The 19,178-nt window shown below is 35.7% G+C and overlaps 1 protein-coding gene across 9 annotated transcripts in view; it reads left to right on the top strand.

Moving 5' to 3' along the window:
• Nucleotides 1-19,178, top strand: part of LNX2 (ligand of numb-protein X 2) — an 80,373-nt gene that overhangs the window by 24,379 nt on the left and 36,816 nt on the right. For 3 of the 9 annotated variants that reach the window (XM_087436253.1, XM_087436250.1, XM_014791236.2), the window contains 3 exons: nucleotides 13,778-13,877; nucleotides 17,579-17,606; nucleotides 17,795-18,310. In XM_087436253.1, the coding sequence (XP_087292379.1) occupies nucleotides 17,925-18,310 (386 nt within the window). In that variant the 5' untranslated portion in view covers nucleotides 13,778-13,877; nucleotides 17,579-17,606; nucleotides 17,795-17,924. The remainder of the gene's footprint in view (nucleotides 1-13,777; nucleotides 13,878-17,578; nucleotides 17,607-17,794; nucleotides 18,311-19,178) is intronic. The other 6 variants (XM_087436252.1, XM_014791235.2, XM_087436256.1 and 3 more) reach the window with 3 other exon arrangements.

The raw sequence follows: 19,178 nt of genomic DNA on the forward strand, positions 1-19,178 counted from the left end.
GAAATAAAGGGATTTAGCTTTGTTAAAAGTAGAAATTTTTTAATGATAAGTAATGAATCTGTAAACTGGGTGTATTAGACACATCAGTCATCATGTAGATTAAAAGGCATCCTCACAATTTATAGTAAAAATAACTATATAAATCATATTTAACTGAAAATATTTACTTGAATGTAGTGGATTTCTGTCTGACCTTTGCTTTAAGATTGTTCTCTAAGCCCAATTTTTTTAATAGGCATTTAACTTGTACATTTCTTTGCTTTCCACCTTTCAATGAAGTGGATTAAAATGAAGAGAATGTACATTGAAAATGTTTTTATCTGCCAAGTGCCACAAAACTGAATTTTTCTTCTGTTATTATTTCCAATTTTGATCAAATCTGTTAGATCTCTTGAAAACTATCATGAAACATACAGGTTGAAATTGGAGAGTTAAATCTGTTCAATTAATAGAATTGTGGATAAGTACTCAATTTTATTTGCCTAGTATACAACCTCGAACATAATGGGCACTCAGTAAATATTTGTTGGATGCAATTTAAGTGACTACAGTGTACTATCTTTGGCCATGAAATGCTAGATCCATTCAGAAGCATTATCCTGAGATAATGTTTTGAAAAGACTAATACATTTTTCATAGGCCAGAAATTTCCTTCTTGTTTCTCCATATGGGTAGAATTATTTACCTTGGAATAAAGTAGGCAGCCACTATTTTAACATCTTTATGTGTGAAAAACTGGTTCTCTCATGCTTAACAGAAACTCACATTGGCAGTTATATATATATATATATAATTTATTATTAAGAGTAGTTAGGCAAAATTATTTGCAATGTGAGAACTGTGGTGAGGGAGCAAAATAATTGTGGGTCATTGGGTCTTTGGTGGTGATCAAATTGGGGTGGGTGTTACATGGACTAGAATGGTCCAAAAATAGTAACAGTGGGTGGTTGCAATTATATCTGAGATGTAAAGAGGCCAGAAAGTTAGTGGCTGGAGTATAAGATCATAGGGGCATAGGATAACTGGGCTTAACCGTTTTGAGTTGATCAAAGAAGTTCTCTTGACTATTAACCTCTTCATTGGAATGGAGGGGGTCAAAGTGGGCCCTGCAGTCGTAGGGACTTCTTCAGAGATAGGATTCCACAGGCTTGTGAGTCCCTTTTTCTAAGAAGAGTAGATACGATTGAATGAACTCTTTTTGCACTAATCTTAGGGGTTTGGCCTAATTCTGGACCTCCATGGTTATTCATCCTGGGGAGGCATTGAAGAATAGGTCCTGGTCAGATTCACATGCCTGGCTGCATTGGGGTGTTGTTCTCTGAATGTTGACTTCTGGACAAATCATTTATGGAAATAAGGAGCTTCCTACAAGAGAAAGTTCCTGTTTTCTTTGATTCTCTTCCTTTGGCATCTTCTTCTTGGTCTAACCAATTCTCTTTTAACATCTCATGGGATATATTACCAAAATCTACCACTTTGGGGAAAGTTTAGTATAGACACTTTCTATTTGGCATGTGGTGGAAGTAATCATGCCAAAGAGAACATGAAGATCTTTATACTCCACCCATGTCGTGCTCCCACTGTTGAATTGTAGGATACCTGCGAACTGGCCCAGAAGCTGGGGACCCCTGTCTACATGTGCCCCATCCCCATCCAGGTGCTCTCTTGTTTATTTTCCTTCTTTCCCTTCATTTATCAAATTTCGCACACTACTTTATTAATTTGAAGAGTATGCATTGCTTCTTAAATAAACAAATGAACTTGATTTTTATTATACAAGTTATACATGGCCATTTAAAAAACTTAGAAAATATAGGTCAACATAAGAAGAAAGTAAGTCACCTGTGAGCCCCATCCCAGCTATCACTGCTTTTAATATTTAATATTAAGTTTTAAATTATAGAAAGAATATACATATTAAGGTCTAATGTAGGTAATTTTGTTATTTGACAAGTTGGCCAGTGATTTATAACTAACTGATGCAAGTGAGTATAATATATAGCTTAAAAATTTTTAAGTAAATATTTTTAAATGATAAATATATTTAGTCTTCCCCGCTCCCTGCCAAAAAAGGCAGTTGCCTGGGTAGATGATAGTTAAAAGATGAGAGCTTTTGAGGGAAGATGTTTTAAAAATCAGTAATTCACTTAGATTAACTCCTTTTCTACCAGAAGTTAATATACTCAGTAATATCATTTTTATATCTTTTTCATTTCTGCTTTAACTTCGAAATTTGATGTTAGTAGTCAGAGGCATTGTGAATTATATGGTACAGAGACTGACTCATCTACTGCCCTTTTCAATTATTAAGCACACTACAGCTAATATTTTCTATTTACATTTGAGTAGTTAATACCGTTTCATCTACTTTAAAAATAGTATACATATCTTAATGTAATTGCACTAAGCTTGACTACAAGTTGTTATATGATTAAATAATATTTTACATATTGTACACTTCACTTCTCCACATACGTAAATACATACATACATACATCCACAACACAACGCTTTTCATGGGTATTTTTGTATTTCTCCAACCACTGCAAAAATATGAATAGAAGGACACAGTCAGCGTCTAGAAGGGTAATAAGCATATGGTATTGAGCTGTTTATACCATATATTAGGATGTGCTTTATAACAAGAAACACTGTAAATATAAGGTAGTGGGTAATATAAAATAATTGTGTATGTGAATCTATTGTCTGATTTTTTTTAAAGGGAAATATAATTAAATTTCTGTATTTCTTAAGTAAAGACCTATGAAATATGGATTTTTTCATATTTCCTAAACTAGCTTTCCTACTGGTTGAAAGTCTATGGGCATTGTTAAGAGTGAAGAAGCATTTCTAAGGTGTTATGATGAACTCTGAATATATTTAGTACATCAAGGGAAATAAGGCTCCAGTAATTGTAGAAAAATGTTGTTTAATTTATTTTGTACCATAAGTGGCTTACGAACATTTGAACATTTATCCTAACTTATAGTTTTTTGTTTTTTTTTTTTTTGTCTTTTTTTTGTGAGATCAGCCCTGTGCTAACATCTGCCAATCCTCCTCTTTTTTTTGCTGAGGAAGACTGGCCCTGGGCTAACATCTGTGCCCATCTTCCTCCACTGTATATGGGATGCCGACACAGCATGGCTCGCCAAGCAGTGCGTCGGTGCACGCCCAGGATCTGAACTGGCGAACCCCGGGCTGCTGCAGCGGAGTGCGCACACTTAACTGCTTGCACCACTGAGCGGGCCCCTAACTTATAGTTTTTTTCTAAAAGTGTTAAGATTCGTGTGTGTGTCTATGTAGTAGCTTATAAATCCGGATTAAATCAGATATTAGTTTCTAGAAACAAAGACTTTTCCCCCAGGGTAGGTTCTCATATTGGACTACTGACCAACAGATATTTTAAAGTAAAAAATCCTAATTCAGCTCTCTTAATAAATGGAGAAAACTGAAGAAAGAAGCAACCATATAAAATGTTGGAGGAGTAGGAAATGACTATGTTTAATAGTAGTCAAATATATATATATAATTTAATTCTGAATTTTAAGAAATGTTCTTTCAACAAGACCATTAGATTTTTTGTGGGTTTTTTTTTTTTTTAGGACTAGGATATAGGAACAGTTAGGAATTATGAAATCTCTTGTTTCTTAGATTGTCCCAATCTAAATGTTTCTTAATATTAGGAATAAAACCATTGAAATATCTAATGGTAATTATTACCCCTTTTAAAAAGCTCATAAAAATTTATCTGTAGCTAGAGGCCCATAACAGTACAACAAAGCCCAGTATTTAAGGACTAGTTCCAGAACTGTCAATCTTTGAGAACCCTAACAAGATTCTGCATCCCATGTTCAAGAATAGATGTTCTACAGGAAAATTTTCCACAAGTACTCCTATACTCCAGTGTGATTTGAAGATACTTTTATCTCCCCCATAATTTCTGTCCGTATATTGTATCTGAAAAAAAATGGTAAATTTTATAGGTTAAAACCAACCTGTAAATTTGTAAAGTGTAAAATGTTACAAAAGTAAATTGAGAGGTGAATGGTGAAGCTATATGGCAGACACCATCAAAGGATCAGATAGATATATGATCCAGAGTAAAAGGTTCACCAAACAAATGAAAATCTGATCCCTTCTATCTGATCAGTTTGACACTTAAATTTCTCATTTTCTCTTGATAAATTAAAAAGATGGCATTTTGGTTTATGAATGACCCACTTATGTGTTTGGATAGAGAGATTTATTTCACTGGAACCGACCATTCTTGAGTGAACAGGTCCAATTGAGATTGCAAATTGGCGAAGCTGGAATGCAGCTATGGTAACTGTGCTGGGTCACTCTTGAGACCAGACAGAGTTCCTGACCAATATTAGTACTTTTACTCCGTCAGATACGCTCATTTAAAGTTCATTCTTTAGAAAGCCACCCTAAATCCTGAAATACTATACATGGAAAAGACTGTTAAGCACCATAGATATTTGTGTCCAATTCCCTGCACTGAAGCCGCATACTTTGTTCCTTTTTCAGGCCTCACCATTGGTTCCTTTTTAGCATATGGTTCCTAATAAGTTTGGGTATCTGAATGCAGCCTACAGTAGATTAGCAGCAACAAACTACCGGGCTGGGGGGTGAAGCAACAGGTGACAAACATTGAGGGAAGTGGTAGAAAAACTAAAAACTAAAAAGTTTGACTCAATTCTAGTGCTTTATGTGTAAGAATCATGGATATTTATAATAAATCGTTAGATAAAAATTTATGTCTAGTATTTTCTGTTTAAGAAGATAAGGGAGTGTATAACACAAAAGAGGCCTGGAAAAATTGATGGGAACAGTTAAGGGGAGTGTGGTGTAGGGAGGGCATAGAGGGACAGAGTAGGTGAGAAGAGGAGGAAGTAAGGAGAGAGAGCAGGAAGATATTATCCAGGAAGGAGACAAATTAACAATCATTGGGAACATAGAGGTAAGAGGTATATGTTCAGTGAATGGTTTGAAGCAACGTCTGGCTAGAGGACAGGGTTTGGAGGTTTAGGGGTGGGAAAAATAGAGACAGATATGTCCTGTTAAGATGCCTGGCCTTTCTCCCAGATTTTTTTTCTAGAGGGCAATAAAGAATCATACTTGTTTGTTAAGAGATCACCTAGACAGTGGGAATAAAAATTCTAGAGATAGAATCAGGATTTGGTGAGGCAGGTGAAAGTTGAGGACTCGTTTGTTCATTCATTCTCTCTTTCATTCTTCAGATTTTTCTTAATCTCATACTGCGTCAGGCATGTTACAAGATGCTAGGGTTACAGAGATGATACTATAAGACTTGCTTCCTGACTTTTAAGGGACATTCAGTGTGTAGAGAAGACACATGCAAACAAGTGATTGCTAACCACAGCACTGAGGGGCATAATGACTGTAATAATAAAATGGTAGTGTAAGGGACGGAATGAGTGATTATGTGTAGGTGAATCAGGTAAGAGCTTTGTAGCAGAGGGTTTGCTTGAGCTCGCCAGTAAAGGATGGGAGTTCTGCAGATTGACAAGGTAGGAAAAGACATCCAGACAGAGGCACTAACATGCTGAGGTCAGGAAGTTCTCAGTAGTTTGATGTAGCCATCAAATGTTTAGAATTGTGTCAGGAAATGAAACTAAAGGAGCCAGATCTGGAAGATTTAAGTGCCAGGTTGAAGAATTTGGCTTTAATTTTGTAGAAGCAATAAGGGACTACATAAGAGTATTCAGCAGGGAAAATAATATCACTGGTTCTTGGATGCTAGCGTGGTAAAGGATAGATAGGAGAAAAACAAGACTGGAAAACCTTTTGAGTGACTGCTAAAAGAGCAAGTGCAACAAATAACTGAGGCATAATCGGAGAGCAGGGGTGGGGATGGAGGGATGAGGAGACATAAGTAACATATTCTGGAGGTAGAATCCCTAGGAACTTACTGACTGGATGTGGAAAATGAGAGAGTGAGAAAGAAAAATAGGGGATTCTGGGAGTTCTAGTTATAGGATTCTAGTTATAGGTTCTATAGTTATAGGATACTGGGAGTATAGAAGTACCATTAGGAAGTGCATATTGAGATCATTTAGAGGGAAATAGTGACATGATTTTGAACATAAGTATGAGTCAGATATACTGGAACTAGGACAATTATTTAACTATAGGGAGAAAAATAAAGTTATATCTATTTTTGTACTGCATACGAATCAAAATAGGGTAATAATCTTATTTTTTAACTATACAAATGAAGAAAATAGAGCCAAATCTTTATCTCCTCTTGTTATGGAGAAGGGGATAGGAGTAGTGGAAGAATTTTTACAGATAAAAAGGGATGTATTCAATTACGTACATGAAAATTGACAACTTCTTTATGCCAGGAGACAGCTAAAAGGCAAACAGGAGACTTGGGAAAAGTAATTTTAATCATGTGATAAAGGGTTATCTTAATATATTAAGTTCATATCAGTTAAGAAAAACACTACAATTCAATAGAAAAAAAAAATGGAGCCAAGGATATAGAGGCACTTCACAAGAGAAATAAAGATAATAATCATATATTTAATTTAGTTAGGATCAAAGAGATGCTAATTGAAGGAAAAATGAGGTGTTTCTTTTTTATTTTCAACTGTCAGATTTATAAATATTAAAAAGGGTAAAATTAACTAGGATTAGAACAATTGGGCAGAAGTTAGCATACTTATACATTGCTAGTGGGAGTCAAAATTTTGTTCACCATTTTGGAGGGCAGTTTATTAATGTAAATCAGAAGGCTTCTTTCACTTTGGCCCAACAATTTAACTTCTTAGAGTTTGCCTAAAGGATATCATTGGGTATCACATAAGAGTGGTAAGTAGGATGAGAACCAGAACAGAGTGGTATAGTTTAAGCCAAGGGAGCAAAGAGTTTCAAGGAGAGGGAAGTCAGAGATACTGCAGAGAGGTCAAGTAGAGTTTGGAACTGAAGAGTGACCATTAGATTTGGCAGTTAGATATTTATGACCACGATAAAACCAGTCTCAGTGGCTGATGGAGATGGAAGCCCTTTGGGTAAGGAATTTGAGACTGCAAGTATGGTCTAGTATTTCAGAAATATTGGAAGTAAAATGAAAGTGGGGGAAAGGGTAATAATTGTAGAAGAATATTTTCTTTTCATTTGTAAAGTTGTTGAGACATGAACTTTTTTTATGCGGAGGGGAAAAAGAGAGAGGTTGAAGAAAGATGAGGTAAATGACAAAGGTTGCCAAAGGGATGGGATATTGAGCCCAGGTAGAGGAGAAATTAGCCTTTAGACAGGAGAGCGAGAGGTCTGATGCAAGAAGAAAGGAATTAAGGATGTATGCAGATGCAAATAATAAACTTGTACATATGGAGGTAGAAAGTGTTTTGTTTGTTAAATGGGGGTGGGGGTGTGGTAGGCACTATCACCTCTGATAGTCTCAATTCCGCCCAGAATACAAGATTTCCCCCTTTACTGTATAGCATAATTTCTCAAAAGAATTGTCTCTGCTCTAATAAATTCCTCTCTTCCAATTCTTTCTCAAACTCTTTCTGGGAAGCTTTTGCTCTCACCATTCCAGCGAAACTCTGTATCAAGGTCACTGGAGAATTCCATGTTGCTAAATCCAGAGCTTAATTCTCAGTCCTAATCTTATTGGACTTGCCTGCAGGATTTGACACAGTTAATCATTCCCTCCTCCCTGAAACACTTTGTTTTCTCTACACCATACTCTTTTGATTTTCTTCCTACCACAATGGCCACTCCTCCTCAGTTTGGTTCCTCCTTATCTCACAGACCTCTAATGTTGAAATGTCCCAAGGCTCAGTCCTCAGACCTCTTCTCTTTTCTACTTACACCTATCCATTCTCCTGTGGTGAATTTTTCCAATCTAATGGCCTTCCATACTATCTATACACTGATGCTTCCTAAATTTATATCATCAGCCCAGTCTTCTCCCTTGAACTGGACTTGTATGTTGAACTGCCTACTCAGTGTCTCTACTTGGGGGTCTAATAGGCATTTCAAATTTAACATGTTCAAACTTGACCATATCCATTAAACCTACTCTCTTACAGAGTTCTTTTTTTTTTTAAGAAAGATTGGCCCTGAGCTAATAACTGTTGCCAATCTTCCTCTTTTTCATTTTTCTCCCCAAAGCCCCAGTACATAGTTGTATATCCTAGTTGTAGGTCCTTCTAGTTCTTCTGTGTGGGATGCCACCTCAGCATGGCTTGATGAGTGGTGAGTAGGTCCACGCCCAGGATCCAAATCGGCAAAACCTGGGCCGCCAAAGCGGAACATGTGAACTTAACCACTATAGCACTGGGCCAGCCCCTGGTCTTTTATGTCTCAGTTGTGTTAATTCTATCTTTCCAGTTCAGACCAAAAACCTTGGGGTCATCCTTGGCTTCTCCTCCCACCATCAGCCCGTGCACACATTTTATTCATTAGCAGATTATATTGGTCTGCCTTCAGAATATATCCAGAATTGAGTCACATCTCACTATCTCAACTATGTCCACCCTAGTTCAATCTACCATCGTCTCTTGCTTGGACTATTTCAGTAGGCTCCTAATTGCTTCTGCCTTTGGCCCCTTCAGATTATTCTCAACATAGCAGCCAAAGTGATCCTGTTAAGATTCTTACTCAGAGTAAAGGCCAAAGTTCTGTAAGGCCCTACAAGATTTAATTAGCCCCTGTTACCATTCTGATCTGTTTTCTTCTCTCTGCTTTGTTCATTTCATCCACATTGGCCTCCTTACTGTATTGAACTCATCAGGCACATTCTCACCTCAAGGCATTTATGCTTATTATTTCATTTGTCTATAACAAACGTTTTTATACCAGGTACCCGCATGGCTTTCTGGTTACTTCCTTTTGGTTTTAACCCAAGTGCCACCTTCACAGTGAGTTTTTCCCTGATCACCCTATTTAAAAAGCTGTCCTTCTCCCAGTACTCTGTCTTTCTTGTCTTGCTTTCTTTTTCTTTGCAGCACTTTTCACCATCAAAAATACTGCATATTTTATTTAGTTACCACATAACATGTAAAAGTGGGATTTTATTTGATTCAGTTTCTGAAACATGGGAAACTAATATAATTTGGGATGCATTGTTGACCATCTTAATGATTTGATATAGTATAGCCTCTTTGTATTTCTGGCTTTACTGTACAATTATTTTATTTCCAATCATGTAACATGAGGCATTTTATTTTGAAGGCTGTTTTATTTCTGATATGTCTGAATTTAAATAGTGAGTTACAATATAGTGAGGATTTTCTTTTAATTTTTCTTAGTATTAGAACGATATATAACTCAAACAACTTATTTTAATAAATTAGAAGGACCTCTGACAACACATGAGAATCATTCTGGATAAATTCCAAGGCTAACAAAGCTTTGTTCCCTGACCCTGACGCCATTGTCTATTTAAGTTAGTCTTGAAGAAGCATAGAGGTCTGGCCCATTCACTGATGGTCCTTTGAGTTCTGGCCCAAAGTCATTCTTGATCTGATAATTTTTATATTTATTAAGTTATAACTGGAACAAATTGAGCATCTTTAATATCTGTTCTTTTAATTATTGGTGTCACTGATTAGCTTGGAAAACTGCAGCATCGAAATTTCTTATATCTTGTCCATAGTTAAGATAAGGAAGTCTGGGAATCTTAATTATTAGTAATACCACCACTATAAAACATATCCTGACTGTGGTTTAGTTTCACTTCATTTGTTTTATTGTGTAGGTTTGATCACAGAATAGCAGTGTCCTGCTGATTTCTTTGCATTTATTGAGGGAAATAAGACTGAAAAGTTTGTTCTTTTTCTGTAGCTTTAGATGTTTTTTATGGAAAAATATAAGATTGACTCTGGAACAAAATCTGCCTTCTAAAACCATGTATTTATACTACTATAAATAACTACTACAAATAAATATACTGTGCTTGCCTTAAAAAAAAAAAAAAGCAAAGCAACCAACCATATTAGTCCTTCAGGTAGATGCAGCATCGTCTCCTAAACACCGCCATAACAAAAATACAGAGATGTTCAATTATATATCTAGCACTACTCTCTTATACATACACTTGTCTGCAAAAATAGAAATTTTCAGGTCAGGATATTTAGAGTGTTCAGTACTGTGAAGATCAAACAAAAGCAAAAAAGAAACACTCACACAACACCCTCCTGATAAACTTTGGATTTAGATCATCTTTATAGGAAACACAGTGCTGGATAACAGTAAAGAAAAATGTTTGTTCTATTTTGGGGGAAAAAACAGAATGTGTGCTCAAAGTGCATTTCTAGAATCATGGAATTTGGGGTCTATAAGTGACTTCAGAGCTTATCTAGTTTGGCCCACTGGTATATAGGTAAAGAAAGTGACAGTCTGGAGAGATGAAGTGTGAGCTGTGTGGCTTGGTTATTAGTTGCAGAGGTGAGAATTGAATGCAGGCCTCCTGATGAGCAGTCCAGTGGAAGGAGCTTGGGCCACCCAGCACTTCAGCTTGTCTGTTCTTATCTACACCATCCTTTACAAGCATTAATCTAGTCATAAATTTGTATTCTAATGCTTTGTGACTTGTAAAAGGTTTTTCTGGCAGTGTAACATTTTTAGCTTCACAGTAATCCTGTGTCATAAGCAAGAGACCATTTCTGTTTTACACAAGACGACATTGAGATTTATAGATGTTTAAGTGCTGTGCCACATTACGATGTCACATTGCTAGTGAGTGAGTGGCGGGGCCAGATTTTGAACTCAGGTCTGTAACTCCACCATTAGGCTCTTTTGAGGCCCTTTACTCCCTTGGATAATTGAGAGTGGAGAAATTGTGATCCACAATTATAGAAATTAGACCTTGAAAAGACCTTGGAAATAAGAATCCATCAATCGCTTGAAAACAAATGTTTCCTAAATTTACTGTGTAAGAAGTTAAATGTTTGAAAGCTTTCATCCATTAGAATAAAATAGATTATTTAATTTATTAAAATCAGGGGCCGGCCCCGTGGCTTAGTGGTTAAGTGTGCGCGCTCCGCTACTGGCAGCCTGGGTTCAGATCCCGGGTGCGCACCGACACACCGCTTGTCAGGCCATGCTGTGGCAGCGTCCCACGTACAGCAACTAGAAGGATGTGCAACTGTGACATACAACTATCTACTGGGACTTTGGGAGAAAAAGGGAAAAAAAGGAGGAGGATTGGCAATAGATGTTAGCTCAGGGCTAATCTTCCTCACACAAAAAAAATAAAAGAATGAATGATTAAAAAAATAATAATTTATTAAAATCAGAGCCCTTGCCTTTCAATGTAATATAAAGAAGTTTTTAAATTATGTCCAGCAGATAACCATCACATGCAATAAAAACAAACCAATGAAAACTGCTGTAGTTCCCCTCACCAACCACCACGCATCTTTTATGTATAATGCAACACTTATGAATTTGTGACAATCTCTAAGATGTTAGCAATTGCCCCAACTCAGCTGGCTGTGGAGAAGAGTCCACGTGCTGTAGGAGTCTGTCTTCCCTGGTATAGAGTTTTTTCCACACAGGCGTTTTATTGGTGCATGGATGTCTAGATATTGAGCTATATGGTAATGTTCAGCATTCCATATGATGTATTTCCTTTTTAAAATAGTTTTATATCAATTCTGTTTTTAAATTACTCTAAGGTAATATAATTTAGTATAATTTTTAAAAGTATAACTTTAGTATAACTCTGTGAGCCTGCAGGAATTGCGCAGGTAATCCAGGTTGGTTTTTGCCTTTATCTTTTTGAAAAAACAGTTTTTCATTAGGGCCTAGTGGTTCAGAATTAGAAGAACTAAAGGTAGAAGGACATTTGAAATTTGTCAGTTCTCTACTAGCCACAATTTAACCTCCTTTTTATAGAATATTTAAGAGATTATTAAAGTTATCAAAAAACAATAACAGATATTGGGACTAAAAAGTAAATATGACATATCAGTAAGTATTTTAATGTATGTGAAAAGAACTAGAATCATAAGAATTTTAGAGCTAGATTTAAACTCCCTGTGTGTATGTGTGTGTGTGTGTGTGCCTGTGGTCAATTATTATTTAAGCAAAGCTGATTGTTTATAGACAGGAAGCCAAAGCACCAGAATATATATAATATACTAGCACATAGTAGACATTGGATAAACATGGTGAATGAAAGAATGAATTGTGTAGTGACCTAGTTACCCAGCTGGCATAGAGCTCAGAGCCTGAGTTTCAGAGCTTCTAGCATTTTTTGCTTAGCTTACTTATTTCCTGGATTATTAAATAGGGTACATTTAACTATAAGAAGCATATTAAGAATTTTTAAATGGGTTTTCAAATATTTCTACTTGCTAAAAGGGATAGGAGCTAAGTGTGCTGAATTAGTTTTATGTAGAAAATGAGAGAATTATAAACTATAAATGTGGAATTGTTAGAAACTGATATTTGATAGTTTTCCTAGTGACATGCAGTAGGAAATAAGTTTTGATTAATTTAAGAATAGAATTTATGTAAGGCTCTCATATTAATATGCTAAATATTTCTCTACAGCTAAATATCTGGACATGCTCCTTCCAGTAGGAAGAGCTCTAGGGAAAGAACTGTATTCGAGCTTTATTCCAGGAAAGACAGACTCCTTCAGGATAGGCTTATCTCAACATTTTGCCTTTTCTCAGTTTTTGTAATTTTTAAAAGTAATGTTGGTTATTGACTGGTACTTCTTGTGAAAGAAGAGTATTAGATTCCTTTAGTGCTTTGCACCAGTTGTTCTCAAAGTGTGACCCAAGACCCCCGTTCCCTTTCATTGAATCCACAAGGTCAAAACTATTTTCCCAGTAATACTAAGACGTTATCTGCTATTTTCACCCTCATTCTCATAATCATCAGTGTGCAATAGAGTTTTCTGGAGGATACTTGAAACAGATTGAAAACAGAAGCAGATTTGAGACTCCAGATTTGCAAAAATGTAAAACAATACCTGTCTTCTGACTATATTTTTTATTTTGAAAAAAAGTTATTTTTCATAAAAATGTTAACAAGTAATGGGTTTATTGTTTTATTAACAAATGAATATTTAACCATTTTAATTAATTAATTGCATTGCCATTTCAAGAACATTATATAAATGGAATAATATAGTATGCAACCTTTTGGGATTGGCTTTTTTCACTCAGCATAATTCTCTGGAGATTCATCCAGGTTATTGTGCGTATGAGTAGTTCATTCTTTTTTATTTCTGCGTAGTATTCTATGATGGAGGTACCATAGTTTGTGTAACCATTCACCTGTTGAAGGACATCTGGGTTGTTTCTAGTTTTCGGCCATCACAAATACAGCTGCACAGGTTTTTGTGTGAACATAAGTTTTCATTTCTCTAGGATAAATGTCCAGCAGTGCAGTTGCTGGATTATATGATAGTTGCATGTTAGTTTTTCAAGAAACTGCCAGACTTGTCCAGAGTGGATAAAGGGATCCTTAAGTGTAAAAGTTTGACAACCACTGCTTTATACAGAGGCAGCTATCAAAGCTGATATGTAACATAGACAATAAAATTTTCTTGTGTTGATATCATCAAGTGGAAAAAAAACTTTTTTCTCAGACTTTTGAAGATTCAAGGGAGTAATATCTTATTCTTTGTTTATAATCATAGGGCAGGGTCCAATATGTTGATAGCTTTGCAGTGCCACAGATTAATGCGCAAGATTTTCCTGTATGTTTATATAGCTATATTATACATTTCATGCTCAAGTATGAGCCTGAGAACAATTTTTTTTGTTGCCTATCTGCCAAGAACTGGGAATACAAGAGATAAAGAAGATACTATCTTTACCCTCAAAGAAGTGAGAAGACAGATAAACAAGCATGCAAATGCAGGAATTGTTGAAATGAAGGTATGTGTACAAAGCAGCAGGAACAGGGCCGGCCCCGGGGCTTAGTGGTTAAGTGCTCGCGCTCCGCTGCTGGCGGCCCGGGTTCCGATCCCGGACGCGCACCGACGCACCGCTTCTCCGGCCATGCTGAGGCCGCGTCCCACATACAGCAACTAGAAGGATGTGCAGCTATGACATACAACTATCTACTGGGGCTTTGGGGGAAAAATAAATAAATAAAATTATTAAAAAAAAAAAAAAAAAAAGCAGCAGGAACATAAGGGAAGGGAGGTGCACCCAAGAGTAGGAAGGAGGCTGGTATGATTTGACAGAGGAGGTAGAGTTTGAGCTGAGACTTAAGGCGTGAGTAAGAGTTTGCCGGGGGGACATGTGAGGAGAGGGTATTCTTAGACTGTTGGCATTGATGAGTCAAAGGAACCATAGATGTTTCCCATCTAACCATGCTTTGGTGGTAATCCTTAGCACATCATCTTTTTTCCTGGGCTGGATCTCCTAGGTTAGGGCCAATGAGGACTTTTTCAATCTGAATCAAAAATAACATCAAGAGAAATGATCTGAATAATATATAGTTTTGGAGTGTGCAAATTAATGGTGAAAAACCATAGCTCTTTTTGAGAGTCTTGATGATGTACCAGGATATTCTTGTCCCATAAACCAGGAAGAGCAAGCATGTTAATCATAAGTGGAGTTAGGAAGTAAACAGCGTCTTATAATTCCCTTTCCATTGCACTAGCTATTTTTCAGGATATTATTTAAAATGTGTTGTAATATTCCCAGCCAATTTAATAGTTTCCATCTCTTTATTATTCCTGGAATAATAACTAAACAGATAATGTAGTTTGTAAAGATACACATTATGCTACATTTTATCTTTATATTTTGCAAAATATTTGACTATTATTTATTTGACTTGTATTTTAATATTTCAAATTGTGCTCATAGAATATCTGAAATCAAAATTGTATATAAACATGGGCATATCCTCCTATATGGATAGATGTATTTCTGGTCACCTAAACGTAGCAAGAGTGAGCAAGCATATCATTCAGCATTTGTTGAGCTTCTCCCGTGTGGGAGGTCCCGTTTTTCAAGAGCTCGTAGTTTAGTGAGGGACAACGGTGTGAGAAGTAGTGCAAGGTGTTATAGTGGACCTGCGCACAAAGTAGAAATAAAACCATCTGCCTGGGTGGGGAGTAGAGGAGGGGATTGGGGATTGGAAAAACAGGGTCAGGCTGCCATTGACCTTACAAAATTCATACACCAAGGTTTTCATGAAGTACCTTTCCTCTTTCCTATAATTACTTAATTTACTATTGAGTTATTTTACAGCAAGAAAAAAACAGATTTATCTTCCTTTTATCTTATTAAGTAATTATAAGTTATATGGCTTTGGACAAATCATAAAATCTGTCTGAACTTTTGTTTCTTTATAGTAATAGCTAACACTTACACAGCATCTATTATGTTCCAGGCACTGTTTGAAGCTATATATATACTTATATGTATATATATATATATATATATATACACACGTGTATATATATATACGTATATATATATATATAAACTTATTTGTTCTTTATATCAGCCCTTTGAGATAGGCACTGTTATTACCCCCATTTTGAGAAGGAAACAGTAGTAAGGTCACATTTAGTAAGGTCACAAAGCTAGTAAGTGACAGAGCAAGGATCCAGGGTGTGTGCTCTTAACTACTTGTGTTATATGGCCTTTCAACTCTTTAATCAATGTTTAAATGCCCATGTTAGTGATCTACCCATGATAAATTTTCACTTAATGTTTGTTTCATGGTAACAGGTATTTCAGGGCTGGAGATAATGCAGTTGTTATTTGGTGTTTTAAATGGGAACATGTTATTTTTCCTCATGAAAAGATTTTGTGATAAAATGAAAATAATCAAAGAACTAAAAGTTATTTAGAGATTTAGAAAATAGCTAAAATATAAATGCTTTCTTAGTCATTATGTGGGAGGCTAGAATTGCAGCGTATTTTCCCAAGGAAAAGAAAAATTAGAATAAACACTATCACAAACAAAGAAGAGCAAAGGATATATGAATTTTCTTGCTAATTGAGTAGGAAACAAGAATCTGTAGACATTCTGTATTAAAATGCCTAGGTTGAAGCTGTCTGCCTGACTGAGATAAAGGATGTTTCTTTCCTTAATCTCACATACCTTGCACTCACATTTAAAAAGTTGTGATGCTCAGAGGGTAAAGAACAAGCCCCATGAGTTACAAAATGCAAGAAGTGTTTGCTCTCTTAATGTTGGTACTGATAGTTTAGACCACAGGCCGCTATCATTGTTATTTTATTAAGTAGTTTTTAAAAACACACAATTTATCTTGCAGTCAGCCATCCCATCTGAATCTTGTCCCACCCCCTCGTAATTCCTGGCAGTTCTTGTTAAATCTGCTAAAATGTTAATATGCTTTTTATAATAAATGCTCCAAATAGCAAATACATATATGTCATTGGAAGAGAATTTTATCATTGAAACAAATGCTAGTAGTGTTAACATGGTGTCCAACTCTTTCTGTTCTTGTGGCAGGGATGCTACATTTTATAATTCCCCTGCCCTGCATACATTTTCTTTGCCTCAGATATTTTGACCTGTTTCATATTCCCTGACTGTGCCGTGCTCCCTCAAGCCCCTGTGACTTCGGTGAAATGCCCTTGTCCATTTTTCTCTCTGGCTCATGCTTCCTGTGACAACTCAGCAATCCATGTTTTTTCCTCTTTTGAAAGTATTTCCGGCCACAAAGCCAAAATGAGTTAGATGCCAGTTCTCCTCATCTTTCTCTATATTTACATAGCATCCTGTGCATAACTGTCTTAGAATGCTTACTACATTGCATTTTAATAATGGGTTTTCTTAACTATCCTCTCCCTGCCTCTCCTCTGTCCTTGTTCAGTGTTTGGCACATATAGAGACTGTAAATATCAAGAATGAATATAGACAGCTACTGCCTTTGGAGTTGATTTTTTAACCCCTGGTGCTCTAGCAGCAAGAAGTATGGGAACCCTTATATGAGGGGAGCATTCCTTGCTAGCCTTGCACTAAACTGGAGGAGGCTGTTGTAAGAGTCTTGTGTTGGAGAAGAGACACAAACACACACACACACACAAATTGCTGCTCCGAGTAAGCAAGAACAAATGGAAATGTGGAATAATATGAGGTGGAATTGAAATTTATAACATATCTTATCTGTTTCATTGAATTATAGCAAGTTTTTTCTTTTAATGGCATAAAATAGTATTGCACTTTATGGAGTTTGCACAGATGTTATTTGTATAGGCTGTGCAGATTTATCTTTCTATAATCTGTTATATAGAGAGAGAATATTCAAATCATATTTTGAAATCCATTTTTTCCCAAACATTGCAGAGCAAAGGTCATTTTTTTAATAGACTCTGAATTATCCTTGAGACTACATTTCAGACACGATCTTAGGTATAGTACTATAAATGCATAAAATCTGTCAGAAGCAAAGAACCATAACTGGGATAGCAAATACAAATATATTACGTAATATACCTCAAATTGCATTATTAGCATGCTATGTAGAGTAAGTGGCTTTAAAACTACCATTGAGCAGTGAAGTATTTGGGGATTTCAGTCAGTAAAACAACCTGTTTCTTATGTCACACCATATAATATATGGCATCTTTGCTTTTAATCACAGGTTCTTTCTTCACCAAGAACTTGGCAATGTAAGTCATTCTTCTTAGCCAAAAAGTAAATTAGTTAATTTCATTTTTATGAATAATTTATTACCTCATCTAAATTTTAATTTTTTACTAAAAAAGAAGTTAACTGCTAATATTATGTTGATACTATTAGCTTATCTTGATTGATATTAATTACTTTTTGGGGTTTTTGTTTTGGTTTGTTTATCCAGAAAATCGGACCTGTTTTTAGTCAAATACATCACTGTCTTTTAAAGGCAACCAAACCTTAAGTGGAAGTCTAACATATGAAGATAGAGAAACTGCTTCAGTTGATTCAAAATAGGAACAACAAGTGATGAGATGGTCTCTGTGGAACAGACCTCCTCCTCCTCCTTCAATCCTCTGTGTTTTGAGTGTGGCCAGCAGCACTGGACAAGAGAAAACCACTTATACAATTACCAGAATGAAGTGGACGACGACCTGGTCTGCCATATCTGCCTTCAGCCTCTGTTGCAGCCACTAGATACTCCCTGTGGACACACATTCTGCTGCAAGTGCCTCAGAAACTTCTTACAAGAGAAAGATTTCTGTCCACTGGACCGGAAGAGACTTCACTTCAAGCTGTGTAAGAAGTCTAGTATTCTAGTTCATAAACTTCTGGACAAATTATTAGTTTTATGTCCATTTTCTTCAGTGTGCCAAGATGTAATGCAACGCTGTGATCTGGAGGCACATCTTAAAAACAGGTAAGCAAAAAATATGAAAAAATATGAAAAAAAAGAAAAAGGTTGATCAAACAAACAAATAAAACTTGATAAAAAATACCAAGGCATCAGTAAATAAATGGACAAATCAAATACAGGAGAGATAATAAATAAGTTGTATAGAACAGTATTTAAAATTATTATTTATCAAAAACTACAGTGAGGAAGTATCATTTTATACATATTTAATATTTTTGCTGGTATAATAAGCTGTTATAGTCACATGGGTAGCAGGATGTAATGATAGACTCTTTTTGCAAGGTACTTGGGCAATTTGTTTCAAAAACTGTAAATGTAAATATCCTTTTATCTAGCTTATTATCCTAAGGAAAGAATCCAAAAGAAGGAAAAATTGTGTATAAAGATGTTCACTGCAACACTGGGCATAGTTCAGTAAACTAGAGTCAATAGAATTACTTAACAGTCGAAGAAGGGTTAAAAATCTGACAGTACATCAATGCAACGGAATATTATGCAGCCAATAAATGATAATTTTGTTGCAACATGGAAATGAGTGTACAGGATTTTATTTGCTAAGATCTTGTAAAGATTCTCTGTTCAGGAGCTAGACTGAACAAGAACTAGGGTTTGGAAACTTTAAAACATTTAGTGAGGATTTTTGTTCTACTAATAAAAGCTGTTTAAAAGGTTAAGTAATTTATTTAGCTGATTACTTAGTGAGTTTTATAATTTGACTTTTGTAAAAGACTTGATCTTTAAAATTATTTATACCCTTAGGAAAGGTTAAAATACATCTGTTAGGCCTTAAGTAGGTAGAATCGTGTAAAAGGATAGAAATAAACGTATTGCTTTCTGAATTTCAAAGTTAAGCCACTTGTGTGGTGTAGAT

The sequence above is a fragment of the Ceratotherium simum genome, chromosome 10 (assembly GCF_057802395.1).
Source record: "Ceratotherium simum simum isolate JZ-2026a chromosome 10, ASM5780239v1, whole genome shotgun sequence".
Lineage (NCBI taxonomy): Eukaryota > Metazoa > Chordata > Mammalia > Perissodactyla > Rhinocerotidae > Ceratotherium > Ceratotherium simum.